At 40.8% G+C, this 12,500-nt stretch overlaps 1 protein-coding gene across 1 annotated transcript in view; it reads left to right on the top strand.

The window, feature by feature from the left end:
* Positions 1-12,500, top strand: part of LOC125035476 (Krueppel-like factor 5) — a 30,844-nt gene that overhangs the window by 433 nt on the left and 17,911 nt on the right. Inside the window, exon 1 of the mRNA XM_047627925.1 lies at positions 1-473. This exon is cut by the window's left edge and continues 433 nt beyond it. Coding sequence (XP_047483881.1) covers positions 372-473 — 102 coding nt within the window. The 5' untranslated portion in view covers positions 1-371. The remainder of the gene's footprint in view (positions 474-12,500) is intronic.

Genomic DNA, 12,500 nt, shown 5'->3' on the forward strand with positions numbered 1-12,500 from the left:
AGAACTGAAAAGAGGGAAAAGATATAGAACCTGAAACGAAAATTAAGAACTGGATATTTACACTTTTCAAGTCTTTCCTACAACAATATGCAAACCTGTAGACTGCCAAGTATATAGTAGAAAAATCCAAGACACGAGATAAAAAATATATATATATATAAAGAAAACCCACCTTGCAAAATCTACTTCCTTGTACGACCGAGGCCCCAAGACCATGAAGCCCGACCACTGCATTGACCGCGCTCGATGAAATAAAAGGCGCGGACGAAAAAGTAATCAATCCCTCCCCCTCTTTGGACTGTTCCGTGGACTTTGGAGGATCTATTTCCACCCCACCTGTGCTCCACCTGTCAGCCGGTCGGTGATCAGAAATGGTGGAACTGGTGGAGCGGGTTGAGAACTACAAGGATACCACGTTTAAGTACCATCACCCATACCTACCACACGGGAGCTCCAACGTCGAGATCTCAGAGGTACGTAAGACAAGAGCAGGCGAGAGATACGTTAATTCGACGACTCAGATTTATTTTTGGTTTTGGGTACAACTTCAACGGATGGTTGAAAAGGAATTCACTTTTGCTTGTTGATGATTTTAATTGAGGAGTATTATTTACTTGATTTAGGATGGTTTGTATCACGGGCTGCTGTCAAGGATTTTGATATATTTCATGCCCTGGACACTGCATTGCGTTCTAGACTGTTAGTATAGTGCAAACACTATACTAAAAAGGACTGGAGTACAATTCGCTTTGAATTGACTGCGGACACCAAGGGCTATAATGATTGTGGATTATCAGCATACGTACATAAATCAAAGTCATTGATAACATCATACCGTACTTGGGTCGTTTTTCCTCAAATGTATATATATTTTCATGGTTGGATTTTTTTTTCCCCTTATCAAGACCAGATCTTCGTTTATCGTCAAAAGTGAACGTGATTTGGTAATTCCCATCGTATCAGTATCATTACCATATTTTTGATTATGTAAAAAAAAAAAATATATAAAAAAATCGGTTGATTGCGTTTCGAATTTTCAGATGCATTCAATTTCTTTCCAAGATGTGGTCTTTCTTGTTTTGGTTCTGTTTCTACGCAGCTAGTTTTCAGTGTCGTTGTGCGCATTTGCTAATCGTGAACGTGGGTTTGCAGGATACACTTTTGGCAGGCGATGTCTGTGTGCTTTTTGTGTGATGTGTATAAGAAGAGGGGAAAGAGGACATAATGAGCACACCTTTATTCATTCTCTCTCTCTCTCTCTCTCTCTCTCTCTCTCTCCCTCTCCCTCTCCCTCTCTCCCTCCCCCCCTCCCTCTCTCCCTCTCTTCTTCCCTCTCTCCCTCCCACTCTCCCCCTCCCCTTTCAGTGTGTGTGTGGGGGGGGGGGGGTGCATGTCCGTGCGTGCGTGCGTATGTGCGTGTGTGTGCGCGCGAGAGAGAGAGAGAGAGGTGTCTGCTACCCCTCTGTTCTCTCTCTCTCTCTCTCTTTTTATATATATTTATATATATACATGTATATATCATATGTACATACACATACATATGTATGTATACATATTTACACATACATATATAAAATATGTACATATACATACATATATATACATATACATTATCATACCTACATATACATATATACTTATAAACATAATCGTATATGCTTATATAAACGTATATTTATACCTACGCACACACACACACACACACACACACACACACACACACACACACACACACACACACACACACACACACACACACACACACACACAACCTATATATGAGTATATACTTGTATATAGATCAGTCGTACGTGTGTCCATCTGCAACTGTTCAAAGCCTCGCCAGCTGACCACATCTCCCTCTTCCTCTCCTCCCACACAGATCGACTCACACAGCCACGACTGTCTCCGATGCTGGCGGCGTCATTTAACTAATACTCACTTTGCTTCCCTCACAGCCTCCATCTCTCTGCTTATCGCTCTTCCCTGACAACACGTAACCAGGTGTGTGTGTGTGTGTGAGTGTGTGTGTGTGTGTGTGAGTGTGTGTGTGTGTGTGTGTGTATTTGTTTAATTCTTTGTGTTCTGATTGGTCATATTGGTTTGTGGGTTTCCGGATGAGTGTATTTGTGTGTGCGCGTTTCTATGGCTGTGTTTGTCTATGAATGTATATGGTTGTATGCGTTTGTGTGCGTCTCTCATCGTGGATTCATAAGCGTATACATTCTGTGAATGAGCTTATCTTCAGACAGGTTGCATCTGATAAAACCAACATTACTGACTCGCTTAGACAATGGATATAACAGACCACGGAGTCTAATCAACAAGTATGTCACACATTGCGATTATGATTCACAGTATCCTCTGGAACAGAGTACATCTTCATTCAGAACCACGAAACAAGTATGTTTAGCATACCATTAGATATAGCATGGCATAAATAACAGCCATGAAGGGTGACACAGACGCCCAATATAAGTCACTCCAGTTCGTAATGGACAATCTAGACTGCACCTCTCCCTCCCAACCTCTCTCCCTACCTGTCCACCTGTCAGACCACCACACGAGCGAGTCAGAGAAGTTAGTGTCAGACGTCTAACTGCTCTGGCCATGTTCCTCGTCCAACCTGCCTCCGCCCCTGGCTGCTATATCGATAAGTTTCTTTCCCCGAGCCGAAGGAGGCGTCCGCGGGTCCCACCTTGCTCGGCGGCGCTCGTGTGTAGTCCTCCCCCCGAAAGTTTCGTCCGCTGGCAGGTTCCGATAACTGTATTTCTTGTCCGAACCGAGGAGCTTCGTGTCTTGCAAGATCGCGGGAGCCTTTATTTATGTCTTGGCATTCCCGACAGCCTCGTGGTACGACAGCCCCGTGGCAACAAAAGTTTTTTTTTTTTTGGTGTGTGTATGTCGCCAAATCCTGACGGCTCTCTGTCTTGACAATCTTGACAACCTTGTTTCTAGACAGACCCGACAGTTTTTGTCCTGCTGGAGCTATTGACAACGCTGAAAGGTTCTGGTTCTGACACTGCCTACATTTTATATACACGTCCCGCCAGCCTTGAATCATATTCTTCCCAAAAGCTCCGTATCTCGCCTCTCGGGAGCCTTATGTCTCGCCAGTCCAAACAGCTTCATATTTCTCAGTCTCGACAGGCTCGCGGCTTGTCCAAATTGCTAATACTCCCACGCCTTCCACAGAGGCAACTTTTTCTTTACGACCCGACGTCAAATTTCTCAAATTTATCGTTACTGATGGTATTTTGTTACACATGATATTAAAGATGAAGAAAATACAGCTATATAATCTAACGGTAATGAAAAAAAGCCTATCTCTCTCTCTCTCTCTCTCTCTCTCTCTCTCTCTCTATGTATATATGTATATGTGTATACATATATTTGTACACATACACATGTGTATACATATATATGTACACATGTATATGTATATATATGCATGTATGACTATATGTGTATATATGTAAGCACACATACATATACAAATCCATATCCATATCCATATACAAATACATATACACATACACACACATACAGATATAATGTATATATATACATATACACAAATACATGTACATAGACATTTATATAGATATGATATACATATACATATATATATATCTTCAGACATATATACGTACAGAAACATACATTTATATACATATACACAGATATACTCTTTTATATACATATACATATACACATACATATATATGTATATTTTCATACACGTATGTTTATATACATATGTATACATATATACATATGCAAATATATATACATACTTATATGCATATATATGTATACCTATATACATATATGCATACATGCATATATGTATATATGTGCATATATACATATACATACATACATAAACATATGTATGCATACAAATATACACAAGTATATATACACATATATGTATGCATATACATATATACATGTACATATATATATATATATGTACATGTATATATGTACATATGTACATATATGTAAACATACATATACATATATAAACATACATATATACATGTACTTATATATATAAACATAAATATACATATATAAACAAACATTTATACATAGATACGTATATACATGAATGCATATATACATAAACATATATGTATATATCACATACATATCTACATATACATACGTACACACACGCGCGCGCGCTCGCATAGATATGCATATATGAGTGAGTGAGTGAATGAATGAGAGTATGAGTGAGTTGAATGGGCGCTAAGTGAGTGACTGAGTAAGTGAGAGAGGGAGAAAGTGAGAGCGAGTGACTAAGTAAGTGACAGTGAGTGAATGAGTGAGAAAGTGAGCGAGTAAGGGTGAGAGCGAGTGAGTAAGTGAGTGAGAGAGAGTGAATGCGTATTCATACATATGTATATACATATATAGCCTATACATATAGGCTTATATATGTATATATACGTATATATATATTTGTATATATACGTATATATATGTATATATATATTTGTATATAATATATGTGTGTGTTTGTTTATGAGAATAAACATATATAAGAGAGAAAGAAATATATACATATAGCTATCAATCTGTCTATATACATATATGTGTATATATATAGTGAGAATGAGAGTGTAAGAGGGAGAGGGGGAGGGGGGGGGAGGAGGGAGGGAGGGAGGGATAGAGAGATAGTGAGATAGAGAGAGAGGAGAGAGAGACAGGGACAAAAAACAGAGACACACAGAAACCCTTGTACATGGGCATGTTTGTGTGTCTGCATACATGTATGTATGTGTCCGTCCATGTGTGTTTATGTGTGCGCTCGCGTCGTCCGGGTCCATCAGCCTCGTCATTTTATCAGGCCCCGTCCCCCGCGCCCCGTCGGCCGTGTCGCTCCACCTCCCGAGGCTGCGCGCGATTCCCATCTCACGGCGGCGCCCTGCGTGCCTCGCCCTCGGCTCCCGAGGCTGCTATGTATACATGTACGCGCATACACACGCATACAGACACGCGCACGCACGCGCGCACGCACACACAGACACACACACACAGACACAGACACAGACAAACTCACACTCACACTCACACTCACACTCACACACACACATACACACACACACACACACACACACACACACACACACACACACAGAGTCACACAGTCACACACAAATATACGTTATAAACACACACATTTATACATGCAACTTACACACACATACACATTTATGTATATGTATTTATATTGATCAGCCTGTTCACTAACATATTTACTGTATTGTGTCGATTTCATGTATTATCCTCTTTCTCTCGTTTATGTATCTTTATCTACACACTCTATTCCCAAATACATAGGCCTACAAGGATGAATATTTGTAATTAAACCGATTATAGAGTCAAAAGTAAACTCCTAACGCCACAATTTCCTTTTCGTACTTAAAGCTAACTCGTAGATTTTCCGCGTTATGTTCATAAATGGCTAACTTATAAATCATCTAAAAAGTCTTTCATAAATAAAGTCTTTCTTATCTGTGGCAGCGACAGTCGTTAATCCTGAGGACAAGCTTTTCCATTTCCGCTTTTGCAAACAAGGAATTTGTAATTCACTTACAAGTGGACAAAGATACATAGGTTGCCATATATAATGCACACACACACACACGCGCGCGCACGCACACACACACACACACACACACACACACACACACACACACACACACATACACATACACACTGTCTATATACACAATGTATTCACACACACACACACATATACATATATGCATTATATGTATATATACGTATGTATGTATATAAATACACATTAAAAAATCCCCCCCCCCCCCCCCCGTTGACAGAATTCCTCGAGCCCTGAACCCAAAGAAATGGAAAATTCGGAGGGGAAAGAAAGAAAGAAAGAAAGAAAAATCGAGGAAAATAACGAAAAAAGGGAGAATAGAGGAAAGGACAAAGGAAGAGAAAGTACGACCAAATATGCAAGAACTAATTATACCAAACACAAAAGCGTAAGTTAATGGAAAGATAAAAAAGGTTGATAAACAACCCACCAACAACCCCTTCCACCTCGCATGAGACAAAGAACAACAACAACAACAACAAAACAAATAAAGGAAGCAAGAAAAAAAAACTAAAACGAAGAAAGGAAAAAAACAAATAAAAAGCAGAAGGAAATACAAAGAGACAAAACAAACAAACAAACAAACGAAAGGATAAAAACAAACGAAGAAAAGCCCCCCCACCCCCCTCAAAAAAAAAAAAAAAACGAAAGACAAAAACGAAAGGAAAAACGAGACCGCGCCTTTCTTCTCGTCAGATAAAGACGACGGTCCAACACAACGATCTTTTTCGCCTGGTAATACCCACCTGACCACCTGTGGATTCGCTCGATATACCCGGTTAAGAGAACACATGGCCAGGGCTCTTTATCAAGTCCCCTGAACACCACATCAACAAAGTGACTATTTGTTTTCTGAACTAGTAAGATATATCACCTATGTTCTCTCTTGTCCTCCTTCTCCTCCTCCCCTTCTCCCCTCCTTTGTTTGTTTTTCTCTCTGTCCTCTCTTGCCACTCTTTTATTCCGTTCGTCTTTCCCAATCTTATGTGTTCTTTCTGTTCTCCTTTCCCCTGCTTCCTCACTTTTCTCTCGATTTCCTTCCTTCTATTCTTTTCTCCCTTTCCTATTCCTTTCTTCGCCCTTCCTCCCCCTTACCTATCCTTCTCCCGACCTCCTCCCTCTCTTATTCTTCTCTCTGTCTTCCCTCCTCCTTTCCCCTTATCTATCCTTTTATCCGTCATTCTTCCTCTTCCCTCTGTTCTAACTTCTCTCGACTTCCTCCCCCCTTGCTTATTCTCCCAGTCCTTCCCCCCCTTTCTGCCCTCTCCTACCCACCCCACCCTCCCCATCCTCCTCCCCATCACCTATCCTTCACCCCCCCCCCCCCTCTCATTCACTCTTCGTCTGTCTCATTTCTAGTTATCGATCCACTCTACGGCTCGACTTTGCTAATGGGAACGGGGCAGGAGTGTGTAAGTTTGATTGATATTTTGTAATTATACGTGTGTGTGTGTGTGTCTGTTTGTCTGTCTGTCCGTCCGTCCGTCCGTCCGTCTGAGAGAGAGTGATCTTTATGTCTATGAGCTAATGCAAGTATGTACGAATATATAGTATTATGCGTATTTATGTTTTTGATATATATTGCACCTGCTGTCATGGAACATAAAACGCCTATACAGAGAACTCATAAATTAACTGAAACCAATGATAAAGAGAGACGGTCACGTGGAAATCAAAACAGAAGCTAAAAGTAATAATGGAAAATGAAGTAACCGTAAGATCATAAATTTTCTTCGCCATCAAATAAAAGACCGAGAGTGAATATAAATTTATACTGTTAACAGGAGGACGAGGATCAAAACTGGAACAAATATATATTCGAATCTCTCGTCATTTCTGTAGTTTATGGGATTGGAATCCTTTGAGGGGATCTGATCCTCCTGACACTAAAGAGGATTTATTGGCTCTGGGTTCTTGTATAGACGTTGAGTTTTTTTTTAAATTTTACTTTATTATTAAGTTCGGGAACTCTGAAGTACGATTGCTTATAGGTACAGCGAAAGTTATGCATTATATATAATATATAGATATAGATATGTGGGTGTGTATGTACACACACACATACACATACACACACACATACACACACACACACACACACACACACACACACACACACACACACACACACACACACACACACATATGTATGCAACATACATATATATGCACGTATATATATATATGCACATATATATATGCACACACACACACACACACACACACACACACACACACATATGCACACATATTTATGCACACATATATATGCACACACATATATGCACACACACACACACACACACACACACACACACACATGTGCACACATATATATGCACACACACACACACACACACACACATATATGCACACATATATATGCACACACATATATGCACACACACACACACACACACACACACACACGTGCACACATATATATGCACACACACACACACACACATATATGCAACACATATATATGCACACACACACACACACACACACACACACACACACACACGTGCACACATATATATGCACACATACACACACACACATATATGCAACACATATATATGCACACACACACACACACAGGTGCTTAATATCATATTCATGCTGCTCCACTTAATTTAACGCCACGCTTTCCCCTCACTGAGAATCATTTAGAGATCAAAATTCTGATAAAAGACATGAAAAATATATCAAAAGATCATACCTACTCTTAATCTACAATAAAAAAAATCCAGTCACTGGTTGGGAAGTCTGCAATATGCAATCAGCGAGTTATTCATGAATGTCCAGCGGCATTTGATATGCACAAAAGACAAGCTCTCTCAGCTTTGACATATCGAGCACTGCTATTAGTTAAATTCAGTGGAAGGAGAAGAGAGCGGGATGTGTGTTGATAGATGTACACAGCAGAAGTATTAAAAAAGAAAAGAAAAAATACATATATACCGGATATTGAGAGTCGTACGCAGACAAATACAAAAGATACAAAAGGTACAAAAAAACATGGGTTTTAAGAGAAGAACCGAGATAGGTAAAAAGACATAGGTTTTGATAGAGGTATAGAGACAAAAGTAAAACACAAAAAAACAAAAAAACAAAAAAAATACAGAGCTAAAAACAAATAAGATGGCTATTTGCAAACGTACACAGATACATTTGAAATAAGTCGACGAAACAAAAAGGGAAAGAAGACAAACCAAAAAAAAAAAAAAAAAAAAACCTTCCCGTCACAGCCACTTACAGGGGAACTCACCGTTTCCCAAGCCGAAGGGGATATGGAGGTCAGTCTCAGTTTGGCCTTTTAAACCCTCCTACGTAATTATATGCATGAATGAATCCACAGAGGCACAAGCCAACCGAGCGACGTGCGAAGGAAGGGGGGGGGGGGGGGGAATTGGCGATGAGTAAAGAGAGGAGAGAATGACACACAAAAAGAATGAGAAAAGATAATATGGGGGAAAAAAACAAATGAAAAAGGTCGCCGAAGATTCAGAGGATGAGCGGAGATGTAATCCAAGCAGTCTGGCTGAGGCTTTGACCCACATCTCGAACTTCAATTTATGACCCGTTGCTAATGCATGTAATTGATTCATTGCTGGTCAGAGGGTGCTTGTGTGTGGTCCTGGCTGGATGACGGAGCGATGGCTGGGTCAGGGGGGGGGGGGCTTGCAAGTTGCAAGGGGAAGCAATTTAAAGGGAGGAGCCGGGGAACAAAGCGAGGTAGCACACTGAGAGACAAATAGGGCACAGCAGAGCGAGAGGAAGGAAGGCGAAATTCGAATTTTTCTTTTTCCGATACTTCGGTTTGGGAAAAGAAGTTAGAGAAGATTTTAGTCACTGGAAAAGGAAGGCGAATGGAGACAGACAGACAGACAGACAGAGACAGAAGGCAGAAAGACTAATTAAATATAGTGCGATAACCAGGGAGTAAAAAAAAAGAAAAGAAAATAGAGATGAGAGGGAGAGTTTAAGCCCTGAAAACGAAAGTCGAAAACCGAAGCAGCAGGAGAGAGAAAGAGTCGGAAGATACAGTGTTGCTGCGTCCCGGCTTCGCTTCCTGTGACGTCGGAACGAATCGCAGAACTCGACTCTTTACACGCGACCGAAGCCCCATTTCTCGGGTGTGGTCTATGTGATGATGGCCAGCTCGCAGAGACAGCTGACAGAACAGGTCTCGGTGGTCTCCGCGTCGGCAGGCGAGACAGACGGGAAACAAGAGATCACAGAAGGTCCCCTTACTTTTTTTTTCATGGAAAAAGGGGGATCCACGTCAGACAGCTGACGTCCACGAGTCTGAAGATCGAGTCAAAGAGAACCAGTTCATTCGACCTGGTCTCGAACTTGTCCCAAAGCAAGACCAGGAACCAGGCCCAAGTTAGCGAAATGCCCTGATTTGGCAGGAGAGGGACACGTGACTAGGCCAGGTCCTTTGGAGGATCCTAGTTGGCGAGGCAGGCAGGTGAACAGACCCAGGTAGCTTCAAGTTAACCTAGCCTTGTGCAGGACACGATTCCCGCGGCCGTTAGTCAGTGGGCGGAATGGGTGTTCGGATAAGGTGACACAGACACGGGGCGGAATGGGTGTTCGGATAAGGTGACATTGACTCTGGTAGTCGGCAGGCTGTCGTGGAGGCGTCGCTCTCGTCGGAAGGAGAAGGCTGACACTCGCCCACTTATCGGAGGGACAGCGCCGGGCGGGAGCGGCGCTTTGTAGGGCCGCCCCTCTGCCCCCGCCCTCTGCGCTGCGGCGGCGGCTGGCCGGCTGCGGGAATGTACTTCGGCTCCTGAGCATACCCGCGCCTCTAAAGCTTGGCTCGGTCGTTCAGGGCTTACGTCTCTGTCTCTCTATCTCTCTATCTCTCTCTCTCTCTCTCTCTCTCTCTCTCTCTCTCTCTCTCTCTCTCTCTCTCTCTTCCTCCACATGTTTTTTTGTCATTTCAGTCACATGACTTGGCTGGTAATCATTTTGCTGGCACCTGATGAAAGATCGATGAAGGAAACTAGAAATAATTCTTCGTTTAATGATAAATGATTTATCACTAAAAACTGCAATGCTTTTGATATATAAGATAACTTAATAACGGCATTGATATTATTCTCAGATGCACTCAATTCACCCATGATTGTGAAATTGACAAATTCGTCGATAATATGAATGAAAATCTAAAGTTCAAAGAAAATTTCTTGCTGTGATATTCAAAAAAATTAACATATAGATAATATAAGTTATTGGCAACGATGGGCCTATAACTGATCATTTCCTTGATACGTTTTTATTCTTTATTTTATATTTTATTTTTTTTGCGTGAGACACCCTAATCATTTAATTTCCTCCCCGCTCAGAGGCCACGCCCCCTTTGCCCACCATGAGGATAAAACAGGTCATTCGGACGGTGTGCACGCGAGGTGGTGGTGCACGCAAGGCTTATGTCTTTTATTTTATTTTCCCCCTATTCTCTTCTTTTCGTTATTTTTTTCTTCTTCTTTTTCTTGTTTTTATTTTTTATTTTCTCGTTTTCCTTTTTTTTTTTTTTTTTTTTTTTGTCTTCTCGCGTTATCCGTTTATTTTTGTGTGGGTGTGTGTGGGGGGGAGAGGGGGAGAGGTCATTCTCATACGCCTTTTTATTTTTTTGTTTTTCGTTCACTTTCGTTTTTATTTATTTTTTTCTCGCTCTCTCTTCTCGCGTTATCCGTTTTTTTTAGTCATTCCCTTACGCTTTTGACTATTGTTCTTCGTTTATTTCATCTTCTCTGTATCTCCTTATCTCCTCTCTTTTCGTGATGCTTCTTCTTCGCTAATTACCATACCGAGCACCTATCCCCCTGCTCAACACCCCCCTCCCCTCCCCTCCCCACGCTATCTCCCTCGCCATCTCTAACCCTTCAGTTCCGCCTAAAATCAGTCTGCAGACCTCTTAGCATATTTACCCCGTAATATGCTAATTAGGCCTTCCAACGAACGAGCCTTAGCCCACTTGTTCAATACACGAAGGTCGTTCAGGATAAAGCTGTTCGAGGGACTCACTAACAGCTGGTTTTTGGCTCGTCACGCCCGCGGGGGAAAGTCATTAGCTTGTTTCAGATGGGTGAGGCTTGTGGTGTCTGCCTTGGAAGATTATAAGTCTGTCTGTTTGATTGTTGTTATTATTATTGTGTTGTTAGAAAATGGAATTAGTGGCGTTGTCAGTATCATTATTGCAACTGTCGTCAGCGTCATCATAGTTGTATTCATCGTCCTGATCGTCATTGTTATTGTCAGTTACTTTCATCATCATCATCACCATCATCATCTCCATCATCATCTCCATCTCCATCTCCATCTCCATCTCCATCATCATCACCACCATCACCATCATCACCACCATCATCATCACCATCACCATCACCATCATCATCATCATCATCATCATTATCATTATCATTATCATTATCATTATCATCATCATCAAGATCAATATTATTGTTGCTTTTGCTATTATCATTGTTATTATTTCCATTATCATTGATACCGCTATCATTATCATTATCATCATAATAATTATTATCATCATTGTTATTGTTGTTTTAATATTTATTGTTACTATTATTATCTTTATTAGTAGTAGCATCGGTATTATAATCATCGTTATTGCTATTGTTGTTATTATTATCATCAGGATAAGTATTACCATTGTTATCATTATTATCATTATCATCGTGATCATCATTATAATTGGTATTATCCTTATTTTCACCATCGGCAGCATAATCATTATCATAAGCTTCATTATGTTATTGTTGTTAGTATCATCATCATCATTATCATTATTACAATCATATCAACCATCATTCATAACAATAGT

Source organism: Penaeus chinensis, chromosome 19 (genome assembly GCF_019202785.1).
Source record: "Penaeus chinensis breed Huanghai No. 1 chromosome 19, ASM1920278v2, whole genome shotgun sequence".
Classification (NCBI taxonomy): Eukaryota; Metazoa; Arthropoda; class Malacostraca; order Decapoda; family Penaeidae; genus Penaeus; species Penaeus chinensis.